Source organism: Bos indicus x Bos taurus, chromosome 28 (assembly GCF_003369695.1).
Source record: "Bos indicus x Bos taurus breed Angus x Brahman F1 hybrid chromosome 28, Bos_hybrid_MaternalHap_v2.0, whole genome shotgun sequence".
NCBI lineage: Eukaryota > Metazoa > Chordata > Mammalia > Artiodactyla > Bovidae > Bos > Bos indicus x Bos taurus.
In genome coordinates, this window is record NC_040103.1 from 2,262,044 (window position 1) to 2,276,193 (window position 14,150).

Here is a 14,150-nt window from a genome sequence, read left to right on the forward strand (position 1 = left end):
GATAGCTGCTGAATGCCAGCCACCTGCAGACACCTAGGGGTGGGGGACAGACTGCTCTCTGCTCCATGTGGGCACCTATCAGGCCGCCAGGCCCCAGAAGCCTGACCCTGAAGCCTCCCCAGCACTTGCTCAGTGCAGACAGAGCACCAGCAATGGAAAGAAGGCAGCTCACAGCTCAAGGAGACTTGTTTTGCTTCTAGTAACACCCGCCGGGCAGCAGAGGTCTGGATGGACGAGTACAAGAACTTCTACTATGCAGCTGTGCCTTCTGCCAGAAATGTCCCTTATGGAAAGTAAGTGTGACCCACGGCCTCTTGCTGTTTTGCTTCTTGGGATCCTGTGTGTGTGTGTGTGCGCGCGCGCGTGCGTGCGCAACAAGGGCAGGGGCAACCCACACCATAAGCAGATCAGGTGTCAAAGAGGGGACTCTGCTCAAGGGTAACGAGGGCCCTCTCGGGAGGCGCGAGGGGACAGGAATCCAAACAGCAGTGTGGACGATCCAGTCCCCGCTGCGTGCCCCAACTCTTTTCTCATTGGCAGATTTCCAAGTTTGAGGTAGAGCCCATCTGTTTTTAAATTTATCTTAAAGAATCTTGTCTCCTTCTCCAGTATTCAGAGCCGACTGGAGCTCAGGAAGAAACTTAACTGCAAGCCTTTCAAATGGTACCTGGAAAATGTCTACCCAGAGCTAAGGTGAGGTCCCTGGGCCGGGTTCTGCTTCAGAAGGACTCAGAGGCAGCCAGCGCCCACCGGGTGCAGGCCTGGAGGTGGAAGGAAGGTCGTGTTAGGGCGAGAGGCCGGGAGCTGTGCACCGCTGCTGTCCTCAGGCTCCCTAAGGGGGCGCTCTTGCCCCCAGCCTGCAGGCTCCCCCTGCCTGGGACTCCCCCTTGAGGCTCCTTTGCCCCTGAGACCCAAGGCTTGGCCAACAGGGGAGAGCACCCAGCAGAGGCTCAAATAACCACACTGGCCTGTTGTTTTAATGCCTGCCCACTCTCATCCTGAGGCACAGCAGGAGACCTGTGGGTCTGTGGGCTTCAGGCTGCTTTTAGACTTTATCTTCTTAGAGGAGTCAGCAGACAGGTCTTGCCTCAGTGGAGCACGTTCCTTTTTCTGACTTTTCCCAGTGCATTTCACAGCAGGTAATGTGTCTCTGCCGGAGAAGGCAATGGCACCCCACTCCAGTACTCTTGCCTGGAAAATCCCATGGATGGAGGAGCCTGGTAGGCTGCAGTCCATGGGGTCACTAAGAGTTGGACACGACTGAGCGACTTCACTTTCACTTTTCACTTTCTCGCTTTTGAGAAGGAAATGGCAACCCACTCCAGTGTTCTTGCCTGGAGAATCCTAGGGACGGGGGAGCCTGGTGGACCGCCGTCTATGGGGTCACACAGAGTCGGACACGACTGAAGTGACTTAGCATAGCATAGCATAGCATTGTGTCTCTGCACAGAGGCTGTGACTGAGGAGCCACCACCATCCCCTTCTGTGCTGAGGGGCTCTCAGAGTCCTGGCCACAGAGCTTCATCTGAAGCCACACGGCCTCTCTGCTGCTGTTCACTTACCTCACTCTTGAGGTCCCTCTGCCGTGTCTCCCACACCCCATGGAAAGGGGAAGAACAGAAGTCCTCTCCCTGCCTGCTCTGGGAAGGCCGTCGGCAGTGTAATGTCCCGGTCATTGCCTCTCCCTCAGCAGACCAGGGGCTCCCAGCAGTGGGCCACAGCCTCTCCTGGTGCTTTTGTGTCACTGTGGCCTGTGCCTGGTGACCAGATGCAGTGACATTACAGTAGTTTTGACCTGAGATCCCCGGTGATTTGGGGCAACAATGGGCCCTGCACCACCTGGGATCACATGTGTGAAGCATTCACACCATAGCCGTGGATAGATCGGCTGCCCCGACCGTGCCCAGCCAGGGGGACACCAGCCTGATATCTGTGCCACATCAGTGACACTCTCTGCCTTCCCTGCATGAGCCTGTGGGCCCAGCCATGCTGAGGGCTGCTCTGTGGCCCCTGAAGCAACCCCACTGAGGAGGAGGGTGCAAGGCTGGTGCGCAGCCAAGGCAGGCCTGGGGCCAGCTCTGACCCTGCAGCCGGCCGCCCTGCCACTGTGCTCTCTTGCTGTGTTTGCACCAGGACACGTGGCTGACCCACCTGTGTTCTCCCCTCTCTTAGGTAAAAAGGTTAGTCCTCAGTCTACTGGAAAGTTCCAAGCAGCAGGATCTGACCACATTAATTGCTTTTCTAAGTGACTTTCAACAAGTAACACTAAAGAGAAAAGGAGCATTTTCTTTCCAGAAAAATTTCTCTGGTACAAAACAAGAGACTACTTCAACCTAAAATTCTCCCTGGAGGGTCAGGAATGGGGAGTCTCGAAGCCATGCCGTCTCACGGTGCAGCTGGGCCTGTGTTGGGGCGCCTGACCTGAGGGTGCCCTCGCTGTCGCACTGCCTGGCTCCCTTCTGAGGGCTCTGAGCACAGGTTGGGGGCGGCGCAGACAGGGAGCCAGCAGCCCCGAGCGCAGTGAGTGACTGTCTCCTTGGTTCCAGGGTTCCTGACCATCAGGATATAGCTTTTGGGGCCTTGCAGCAGGGGACCAACTGCCTGGACACGTTGGGCCACTTCGCCGATGGTGTTGTCGGCGTTTACGAGTGTCACAATGCTGGGGGCAACCAGGTACGTGCGTGGGGGCGCCAGGGAAGTGAGGGGCCTGAAGCCGCACCTCCTTTCACCGCCCTCCTCCTGAGATGGCCACCACTCACAGCTGGCCTCGGGGTCAGAGGGGACGTTCTCCTGGAGCTGTGGTCAGCCTTGGGCAGGCTCTGGTGCACAGGGCGGGCGACCTGGGTCTCCCCTCCCCCCGTCCTCCTCTCTGCACTGATGCCCCGGGCCGTGTGCTCATCCCCGGGCACCTGTCTGCATCTACGCCTGCCCAGGTCTCTGCGTGCAGGTGCTTACCCATGGCTGCTAGGGCTGCCCGTTAGATGATAAGCTTAGATGTGAACACTCACAGCTCTGACCTCGTGGGAAAGGACGGAGGTGAGTGAGGACTTGACAGGCCCAGCTGTGGCCTGTCTCCCAGAGGACAGTGTTCTGGAAAGTGGTTTTCCTGTGAGTTGATAACAGGTATGTGGTAAAATGAGGGCTTTGGACACAAAAATGGCTGGGCAGTGCTGGGTGCTGTCATCTACTCTTAGGGGGCCTGCCATTGGAAAAAAAAGTCACTTAAGCTCAGTGTATCCCAGAGTCTTCTTTAAATGGAACCATTTTCAAAAGAGGGTGCCTGCCTTTGTGTGAAGTTGGCTGTGCCCCAGCCTCTTGAAAATGTCTAGACAGATGGCAGCCTCTGGTTCCTGGCCTCCTGTCTGCTCCGGGTGGTGTCATCTCTGTGGTTGTCCAGACCTGTGACAGGCGGGACGTGGGGAGCAGACAGCCTCCAGCCGGCTCCAGCTCATATCCCAAGGCGGGCTACCTCCCTAGCTCTCAGCAGAAGAGCCCAGAAACTTTGGGGAAGCATGGATTCCGGGTCCCACGCACAGAAAGCCTGATTTCATGAATCTGGGATTAGAGCATCAGGGTATTTGGAAGCCCTCCAGGCTGGGTGATCCTCCGTGAGTGCTGAGCAGGGAGGGTTTCCCAGCAGGAAGGATGCAAAAGGGCAGGTAACAGCAAAGCGGCACGACACTTCCACCCCCAGTCAGGGAGCACCATCCTCCGTGGGCCAACCTGGACCCAGTGAGCCCCTTTCCAGATCAGACCACCCTGTAGTCCTCTGTGTGCTGAAGAGAAGATTCTAGATCTGCACCACACAGCACAGCAGCCACTGGCCACATGTGGATGCCCAGCACTGGAAATGTGGTGAGGGTAACAGGGTGTAAAGTTCTCACTTTATTTCACTGTAACTCACCTAGCCATGCGTGAATTAAATAGCACGTCCTTATGGAAAATTGGACCCAGCTTTGAAAGGGTAAGATGTGTCATCTGGTTTCTGACTGGGCTTCAGCAGACACACAGGAAATGGGAAAATTTAAGAGTGGCAGCTTGAAAAAGTATTTCTTAAATATTCATGAACTTTATTTGCAAATTCAGATCACTAACATGCAACAGAAAAAGGAAATGGCAGCTATCTCTGCTGTTTGCGTAGCTGAATTAGTTTTTCTGGGATTCAGTGTAAAGTCTGTTTTAAAATGATGAAGTATACGGTGGCAGGAAGATTGCAGAAACATTCAGATGTGAGCTTTCCATGGAGATCAGCAAAGCCCCCAGCAGCTTCCAAGAACAATTGAAAACCCTTCCGCATACAGAGGGCTCCCGCATCAGTCCTCTCACTAAACGGAGAGGCAGAGCTCCGTGTCCCTGTTGCACACGGACACACCTAGAAGAACGGACGGTGCAGGCCCTGCCCCTCCTGGCGTCTCCGTGGCGCTGGGCGCTGCTTTGAGGCTCCCTACTCCTCCCGCCTTCCTGGGAAGGACAGCCTCCTGTAAGACTGGAGCCACCCTCACAGCCCAGCATGCAGCCCTTCTGAGAACGTGCTGCATGCTTGGAACCAAGGGCCCCGGGGCCGGGTGGGCACGGGTGGGCACAGGGCTCTGGGCTTCCATGGAAGACAGGCCACGCAGGTTCTTCTCCTCTGGGACTTTTCAGAGCCTCCATAGGCTACTGGTAAATTTGCAAGAGTGACAAACGGTCCAAATTCAGTGTTTCCTAAATTTACTTGACCTGGAAGCAACTTTTCGTAGCATTCCTACTGGAGTTCGCTTTTAGAAACACTAATCAGAGGTGAGAAAGTTGAAGCTGAGGGATTCGAGGGGGCTGCCTAGTCTGAACCCCTGTCAGGGGACAAGGAAGCTCCCCCATGGCCCAGGGGCTCTCCCTCCCTTTCCTGGATGTGGCCCAAGCCTCTGCCCCACACCCACCCCCTGAGCTGGACTCATATCTCACTGCTGAGTGGGTTGGGGATGCATGTGTGGCCCCCAGATGTTAACACTGCCCTGATAACAGACCATCTGCTCCGAGGTGATTTAGGTGAGGAACAATGAGGCTTCTTTAAAAGATTCTGCATCCTCCCCTTAGCTCTGTCCCCTGAGAGCAGAGAAGAGGAAAACAATCTCTGCATAGTGCCTGATTGTGCCTCATGTTACACAACACAAGCACCAGGGTGATACCTACTCTCCCCGCAAGGGACAGAGCCTCTGGGGAGCAAGACCTGGCCTCTGCGTTCCCTGCCATGCGTCCAGACCTCAGAGAATGCCCTAAATGTGCGGCACTCAGCGGACAGTCACTAGGTAGATGAGTAGACAGATGAATAGACAGATTGACTTACAGCAGCTTTCCTAGGGGTACAGAAGAAGCAGAAAGGGCCCCTCCTGAGGGATTCTGACTTAGAAGGGGCTCCAGATCCTGGGGGCTCATGTGGGTTTTATCCTTTTGCAAGCATCAAGTCCTAGAGTGAAGGTCAGAAGCCTTGTCCTCCTGCCTCCACTGTGGCCCCGCCCAGAGCAGGCTTCCTACCTCCTCTCCTGCCTGGTCATACTCAGCCATCGCGTCCCCTTCTCAGCTCCTACCCTTTCTCATGCTCTTGTTTAGTGTTCAGAATAAAGAGTTCTGCTCTCCGCTCTTAAAGGGGTGTGTGTGTGTGTGTGTGTGTGTGTGTGTGCGTGCGTGCTCACATGTATGTCTATTCTTTAAGATCATAGGCAAGTTATTTCAGCACTTCCTGGCTCAGTTTTCTCATCTGTAAAATGGAGTTAATAATAGCCTCTCGTGGGACTATTGTATAAAGGGCTTAGAACAGTGCCAGGCACATTCTAGGCACCCAGGGCTGGCTGTGCCATGTGAGGGCAAAGACCTAGATCCATTCATAGGGAGCTCACAGAGCTTCATAAGCATCAGTAGCCTGGCTTAGTGGTTGGTGGTGAGGCTAAATGTGCTGTATGTGGTTTATAATTTCACACAGGACAGCCACAGTCACAAATGCTGTTTCCAAACTGTACCTGTGTCAGGTCAGAGTCATTCCAAGGAAACGTTGGCCCTAACTGTCCACCTGTGGGTGACAAGCTGGGGCTGCAGTGTTCACAGCTCAGTCAATGATGGAAGATGGGGTGTGGAGCGCTAGCCTGTGTTTGGGCTGAAGTACTTACTGGCATTGGCCTCATGCTCAGAGGCGAAGCTCCTGGCACTCCTGCTGGACACTTGCTCTTGGGCACAAAGTCCCTTGCTGGCCCTGAGCTGGTTGGGGCTCCTGAAGCCTATTCCCTGCATACCTCCCTTCTTGGGCCCTTCCTCGCTGCCTCCTCACCCCGTAGCCCCATGAGCCGAGCCCTGACCTCGGGTTTGTATTGCAGGAATGGGCCCTTACCAAGGAAAAGTCGGTGAAGCATATGGACTTGTGCCTGACCGTGGTGGACCGGGCACCTGGCTCCCTCATAAAGCTGCAGGGCTGCCGGGAGAACGACAGCAGGCAGGTAGGTGCCAGTAGGGACGAGCCCGAGCCAGCACCCCCCGCCCCAGTGCTGGGGTCCCAGGGGCTGGGTGTTCACTGGGGGCACCTGTGACTTGTGCCATCTTGTGTCCCCACGTGGAGCCCCTGACACACTGTGAACACCCAGCAAATCCTGCACTGGGATCACTGTGAGGAGCATGGGATGGGTGTCACACAGGCTAGTCCATCTGCTATGGGGCCGCTTCTGCCAGAGTTCACCATCCTAGGTATTTCTCCTGTCACCTCTGGATTCGTCTCTTTATGTTGAGCGTCCCCTTTAATAGGCTGCAGAGGCAGGGCTATGCTTTGCAGCTACATGTTCAACTCCTGTGGGGGTCAACGAGGGCTGGGCACTGGGGTGGGAGTCCCGCACCAGACGTGGTTCCCCCTCCCCCTGGGGGCCAGATGAGCCAGGCTGGGCCCTCCCTGAGACAGGCCTCCTGCGCCAGGGAAGACTGTGTCTGGCGGTGCCTGGGAGCACCTGACGCATGGGGGTGCTGGTGGCCGGGGTGCATGGATTGCAGCTCCCTGCCGCTGACCCTGCCTGGAGGCATGGACCCCAGGCCCCAGAGCCGGGAGTGACCTGGCAGAGTCCTGGGCGCTGGCTTCTCTGCAGCACCGGAGCGGCCCAGGGCACCTGCCAGGAACCAGGCTGGCCAAACCAATGGAGTTCAGTTTTGCTTTAAAGATGAGAGTTCGTGACTTTACTCGTGAGAAGTTAGTGAGACAGTGACTTACGAACCAGCCTAGAAAAGATAGTGAAGTTCATGATAACGTCACCTCAGAGGAGGTGTTTCACTTCCTTGCTGATGAACCCCCAACCCTGAAAGGAAAGACCTGCATTTCATACAACAGTATCTATAAAGAGCCCTTTATTTCTGAGGCCAGAGGCCTGATGTGGCTTATTCTCCTCCCCACAGCCCTGGACGTTGTGCTTTTGGCTGCACCAGTTATCACTGTGTTTGGAACTAGGGCTGATCGTCATCCTTGTGACAGGTGGCAGCTCTTCTAAGCCAGTATAACTATTCCCTCTTCAGTGTTTTTAGCTTTTGAACTCAAGTACTTTTGAAGACTCCCATTTTAAGAATTGTGAAAATTTTGATACCAAAAGTCTTCACTATGGTATGTTCTTAAATTACTGGTAATTTCTGAGTTTGGCGGGGTTTTTTTTTTCCCTTTCCTCTCTTTTTTCCTTTCTTCTTGTCATTTACTGTAAATGCTGTATATCCATATTATGTATCAGGACATTGGTTATTTTTATGCCTTCTTGGTTATAGCTGTTACCAGAGTGCCAAGACTGTCACCTACTGTTTGCTCACCTGCAAATCAACTACTTCTAATTTCCAGTTAAGGCAGTTGTTTTTAGTTTTGGCTATTTTCTTTCTACCCATTACAGTCTTTGGAATAAAAATTGAATTTAAACACACACACCTCCTTTGGAGACATTATCATAAACCTTGCTGTCTTTTCTAGGCTGGTTTATAGGTCAGTATTTCACTAACTACTCGTGAGTAAAGTCATAAACTCATTTTTAAAGCAAAGCTGAACTTCCACTGGTTCAGTCGGCCTCATTGCAGGTGGGGTGCACTGGCTTGGCTGCAGGCGGGATCTTACTTCCCCGACTGGGGATGGACTCGTGCCCCCCGCAGCGGAAGCACAGTCCTAACCACTGGACCACCGGGGAAGGCCCCCACCACTGGACATTTTGAAGAGAAATTCCACGTTTTTGTTTATTCATTAAATATTTTTCCTTTTTAAATTTATAAATTGTAAACGATTAAGGTGCAAATAGATATGTTACACATACACACTCAAGTTACCTTTTTCAAACCGTTCAGAATGTACATATGTTTTTTAGCTGGTGTTCTCTGATCTGCGCCCTGGTGCTGCCTTGGGGGCAAAGCCTTTTTTGAGCCCAGGGGAAGTGGCTGGTGCTGCCCCTAAATGACTTTCCCATGTGCCCACAGGGAGCCTGGGCTTATTCTCTTCTGTCCCTCCTCACGAGACAGGCAGGTCTAGGGAAACTGAGGCCTGGGGCCTGCTGGAGCCAGGACCCCACGCGGGTTTCCTACCCACCACTCACTTCATAGAAGCGTTCCCGGGACACCGCAGCCCAGACCAGGCCCCTTGCTTGGATCCCAGGTGTCCGGAAACACTCTCAAAGTCTCTCCTCTGTCCCTCCCGCCTGGTTCTGGGTGCCCCCGCCCTGCTCTGAGGAACCCCTTCAGGTCCTTAAAGCCTGTCTTTTTGATGTCTGTGGCACCCAAGTGAGAAGGAGGGACTGTTAAACAAGGAGGTCCCTGTTCCTGCCCCGACCTCCTGGGACCTGCCGGTCGGCATTAGGAAAACACGAGTCAGGCCAGGCGTGCTGCCTGGGTGTCAGGGCAGGGGCGTCTGTGCATAGAGGAGGGATAAAGTGATGACCTTATCCGAACTCCAAGCCTCTGTTACATACAGATGCTCCATCTCTGGAGGAGTCTTCTACAGTGAGAGCTTGCCTGTTAGAGAAGGTGTGGCCCTTCAGTGGACCCTCAGCATCTGAGAAGTCTGCCCGCCCCACCACAGCCCTCTGGGTCCAGGGCTTGAGGCCGCCTTCTGCTGATGGAGCTGGGGTTTCAGCATTTTTTAAGCCCTCCATCTGGCTGACGCTGTGACACAGGCAGAGCTCACCGAGGGAATAGTCACGGTCCATCCATCCCACATTCTTTGTCAAACGGGTCCTGGCCACTCAGAGTGACACACGGATGTTGGCAGTACAAACACACTTCACGTGACAGTAGGAAATAGCAGGAGGAGTGACAGCGAAGGGGAGAGGAGTGAAGGGGGAGGTGACGGGCAGGTAGCGGTCGCTTCCCCCTGCTCATCAGATTGCACTGCATTTCATTGTTGGCAAAACTCCTGGCCAGCAGGCTGGATCAGCAGGCATCTCAGGTCCCCACAAGCACATCCATGCAGGGCCCTGTGTAGCCAGTCCCAGTGGAGAGCTCCTCCTCACTGTGCTTTGCCTCCTTCCCACCATAGTCACTTGCCCTTTGAGAGGAGGCTCCTCAGAGAGTTTTGTCTCGAAGCTGCACTGTCTTGCCAGTTGAAACATTTGGCTTCCAGGCACATCTGTGTGTTTGTGTTATGAAGGAGAAAGGAAAGCAAGAGTAAGAAAATTGAATTCCATGGTGTCCAAAGGATTTGCAAAACTACCTACAGAATGGAGCCTCAGTGCACACCGTGTAAAGAATTAATTAGAATCACAGCCTGCATTAATGAAGGGAGAGCTTTTGAAAGAAAAAGCATGTTACTTTTTTTTTAAGAACAAACATTAGAGATTTTTACATGGGGATGAACAACAGGGTGAGAGGCCCTTGGGTTTCCCACAGCTGGGCTGTGAGCTGTTTTCTGGTTTACCTGGTGGGCTGGTCTGGGCTTAGTAGGGCACAGGTGGGTACACACAGGAGCATGGTGTTACAGCCTGGACAGTACATGCAGAACTCGACAGGCTGTACCTGGGGACTCAGGGTGGCTGAGATGGGCTTCTCACACCCACCAAGGTGGAAAGGGTGAGACCACAGATGGTGGAGAAGTGGGCTCCCCAGCACAGCGTTCGTCCATACCGGCATCCACTTCCCCTTGCATTTGGCTGCTCCCCATCCCTCTGGTACAGCACAAGGCCCTGCGTGTAAGTGGGCACTCGGAGGTGACTGACCCTGGGCTGGGCAGAGCTGCCTTCAACAGCCGGGGCAGCCTGGGCCCTCCTGGAGCCAGCCCGGGCCCTCCTGGAGCCAGCCCGGTTCCTGTGGCTCCTTCTGTGGGGGAAATACCCTCAGATGAGGCCCTTCTTGTGAATGGGCACAAAGTCCCTCCTGGAAATCCTCCTGTGTGTCAGGTCCTTGTTAAGACTGAGGAGGAACAAGGACCCCGAGCCCAGGGCTTGGATGAGGAGACTCCCAAAGAGGGGGAAGGATGGGGCAGGAAAGTGGTCTCCAGAGAAGAGGTTTTGAGCTGCAAACCCAGTAGAGAGCGCTGGTCTCTTCTTGGCCCTCAGAGACATCTGTTTTGTCCCAGTGCTGCTGTAACCTCCTGTCCCTTGTAGTCAGGGACCTTGTCTTGAGCGGAGCCAGAAGACCCGGAGAGCAGACCCGCTGCGTCCTCCCCTGTCGGCACCCCTGTTGTAAGGTGTCCTCCTGTCTTTTGCAGAAATGGGAGCAGATCGAGGGCAATTCCAAGCTGCGGCATGTGGGCAGCAACCTGTGCCTGGACAGCCGCGCAGCCAAGACGGGCGGCCTGAGCGTGGAGGTGTGCGGCCCGGCGCTGTCGCAGCAGTGGAAGTTCTCGCTCAACCTGCAGCCGTAGGGGAGCCTCCCGCGTCTGCCCGCGCCCGGCCACCCAGCGACGAGCACGTCATCAAGTCTGTTTCTTAAACTTTCCGAGAAACTATATACCTCAGTATTCCATCATGGTCTGCAGGTCGGGAGACCTCAGCGCGGTGAGGGCGGCACCAGAGCCGCGAGGAGATGGAGCTGCTGCGCCCTCCTCGGCCCTGCGCCTGGGCCGCCCAGCACCCCTGCGGAGCACCGCGCCCCGGAGGGCGGACCGGGAGAGAAAGGGCGCCCTGCGCACAGCGAGGGGGCCTCTCCAGCCTCCACGCGGATCCAGACATCCTGTGCAGGGTCCACCCCGGTCACGGCCACAGCGTTTCCCCGCCCTGCCTCCCAACTGTCTTACCAGCGCAGACTCCTTCCGCGTGGTGTACCTGCTCTCTTTGGATATGAACTTTTCTACGGTGGGACACTAAACCCAGATATATATGAGGAGAGAATGTACGGTCAGTTCCTATGGTTTCTGTAAATCGTCCTCATCTTGTAAATTCTCCACAAAGCTCATCATAGCCGTGAGGAGGAGGGGCCGGCGGGAGGAAGGGGCTCCCATAGCCCCCGGAGCCTTATAGGTGAGGGGGTGCCGCTGTACCCGCTGTGCGGTCCCCCCTCCACCCCCCCGGAGGCTAGCGCTGCTCGGAGGCCCCAACCCCAGCATCTCGGTTTGGCTTCAGCTGGGAGTCATGCTGTGTGTTGAAATCCACTTTTTGTGCCCTTGGTGTCTGTAAACCCTGGATGGGTTACTTCTTTAGACAGATATTGCTTTGGGTCTTTGTAAATTAAATTTCTTTTCTCTAAGGATAAAGTGAGTAAAAAACAATCTACCAGCTCCCAGTGATGGTGGGAAGCTGTCACAGGCAGCATGGGGCGCCGTGTGAGGGCCTGGGCGTGCTGGGCCCTGACCCTCCTGCCTCAGGGGCTTTGGGTCAAGAATTAGGGAAAGTGAACACCTGCTCACTGACACTGAGCATTCAAGGTACAAACAGGAGCTTTGCGGCTTAGGAAGGAGGCTTGTGTCAGCATAAAACACGAGCCAATTGTAAACTAAAATCAAGCAGGAAGAGGCCTGAGCACCTCCCTGACCCCTGGCCTGGCCCTGCAGAGCCCTCCTGGCCTCTGAGGGGCTCACATGCAGTGGTGGCCCAGCTTGCAGCACCCACAGGAGGGTGCCCCAGTCACTCCCAGGATTACTGCCCTCCTGTCTTCCTGCGCCCCCTGGCCCAACGCTTTAGCGCACAGGTGCCCAGACCTGATGAGGTGTCACATGGGCACATGTTCTGGCCCCTCTGGAGGGACTGGGTGGTCACAGAGAAGTGGCCCCAAAGCGTTCTGCCAGGTAGACAGTCTGCCAAGAGCAGCTCTTTCCTGCCTGTTTCTTCCAGGAAAGGGGACGTTGGTCTTTCTTCCTCCACTGCAAAAGCCCCACGTGGGTTTGCTTCATGACAGTGTGCTCAGGCCTGGAGGCCTGGCTGGGTGACTTTGTCCTGTGCGTTTTTGCCCCCTGCCAACCAGCCAGGTGTATTTTCAGCAGACAGGGAGGCCATGGTTGGATTAACTCTGCACACCTCTCTATCTTCAGAGGCTGATCTTGACCACCAGTAAGCTCTTGGGTTGAGTCCTGGATACCTGTACAAGGCTGCTGAATGCAGGTGGGCCAGGAAGCAGTCACCCCAACCCTTGGGATCCATGGTCATGCTACTACTACTGTTAGGGAAAAAAAAAAAAAAAAATCCCATGGGTGGAAATTAAATTTGGCTTTCAAGTGAAGCAAATTGTCATCAGATTCTTGACAAATCTTTCGCCCACACACCTCCGCCCCACCCAGAAGTCTTACCAACCTTGGTTAAATCAAGATGGGTCCCCCTGGGCCCTGGGGGGCAACTCCCCATCCCTGAGCTGGTGGGGGTGGTAGCCTTGGGTGGTGTGGGCGTTGTGAGCAGAGGTGGGCTGGAGGGCTCTCTGGGTGAGCTATGTTTACATGACACAGTGTGCCAAAGTGACTTACTGCGGCTGCGTTGCTTTTTGTCATTGGGACTGCCCCACCCTCTCACTCCTGTTTTTACAAGTCAAGTTTCTTTCCTAGGAGCCCTTTGAGCAAAGCGTGGCAAAATTAGTTGTCTTCTCTGTGCTGGTCTTTGTTATGTCTTCATAAAAGCTAAAATGATGGTATCTGTGAGTATGTTTTGCAGATTCAAAATATAGTTTGGTAATTTTTTTTCCAGTTGATTTTTAAAAAGAACTGCTGTACAGAGCTTGTACTTTGTCCATTTTATAGATGGAAACCATCCTTGAAAATTGTTTAACTTAAATAAAGAGAAGATACTTTATAGATACGCCCTGCTGGCGTCTGCAGTCACTCTCTTTATCGGATGGATGTGACTGATGTTTGGGGACTGTGATTATGGGGGGCTGCTCAATTACCGTTTCTTATCACACTTAAAATGCATTCACCTTTTACTGCTGCACCTTTGACATTTATTCTGATTTGTAATAATAACCATTACCATTTGTGAGCCAGGCCCCATGCGGAGCACTTAAATACATCCTCATTGTCTCTTCAGTCACCTGGGGGACAGCATTATGGGCTGCATTTTACAGTTGGTTTGGGAAGCTGATTCTTGAAGCTGTTAGCCTGCTCAAGGTCACAGGCTAATGGGCTCAAGGTCACACCACTAAGTACTCACCGGTCAGCCTCGGGCACTGAGACCCAGAGTCTGCCCTCTAGGGCAGGGGAGGGGTAAGGGGCTGATGTCATCACAGCTTTTAGAGATTTTAAATCCTCCTACTATTCACCAGTTATCTGGGCTCTCCACTTCCATCCCAGGCTGGCTGAGTTCTTCCCTCTCATCCTCAGCCTTTGAACAGCCCCACAGGTGTGTCAGGGAAACACAACACTGCCAGTTCTTTAGCAATTTGCAGTGAGATTGGGGAGGCTGAAAAGATTCACCAGTGAGTGTTTTGAACTTTCTGAAGGCCCTGCATCATCTTTGTCCATTAATTGAGGCAACCAAAATTTGCTCCCCTGCCATCTGAGAAACAAAAAGAGCTCTTAGCATAATTATGCAGTATACATTAGGGGCCTTTAGGAATCGTGTATGTGTGTGTGTGTGTGTACACGTGTTTCCTGCTTTGGCTGCAGGGAAAAGTTCATTCATCCGGTAAATATTTTCTGAGAAACTATATTGCACTAATACCCTGAAGACCTAGGAGGGGCGGAAACATTAAATGCCAGAAAAAGAGAATGAGCAGAGTGTCCAGCAGGCTCCAGGTAGGGTATTTAGAGACAAGATTGGGTAGGTCTG

The 14,150-nt window shown here is 53.9% G+C and overlaps 1 protein-coding gene across 1 annotated transcript in view; it reads left to right on the plus strand.

The window, feature by feature from the left end:
* The window catches only part of GALNT2 (polypeptide N-acetylgalactosaminyltransferase 2), a 185,767-nt gene extending 172,585 nt beyond the window's left edge, over window positions 1-13,182 (plus strand). Inside the window, exons 12-16 of the mRNA XM_027531034.1 lie at window positions 201-293; window positions 610-693; window positions 2,547-2,673; window positions 6,345-6,464; window positions 10,670-13,182. Of these exons, the coding sequence (XP_027386835.1) occupies window positions 201-293; window positions 610-693; window positions 2,547-2,673; window positions 6,345-6,464; window positions 10,670-10,825 (580 nt within the window). The 3' untranslated portion in view covers window positions 10,826-13,182. The remainder of the gene's footprint in view (window positions 1-200; window positions 294-609; window positions 694-2,546; window positions 2,674-6,344; window positions 6,465-10,669) is intronic.
* The last annotated feature ends 968 nt before the right edge of the window (window positions 13,183-14,150 follow it).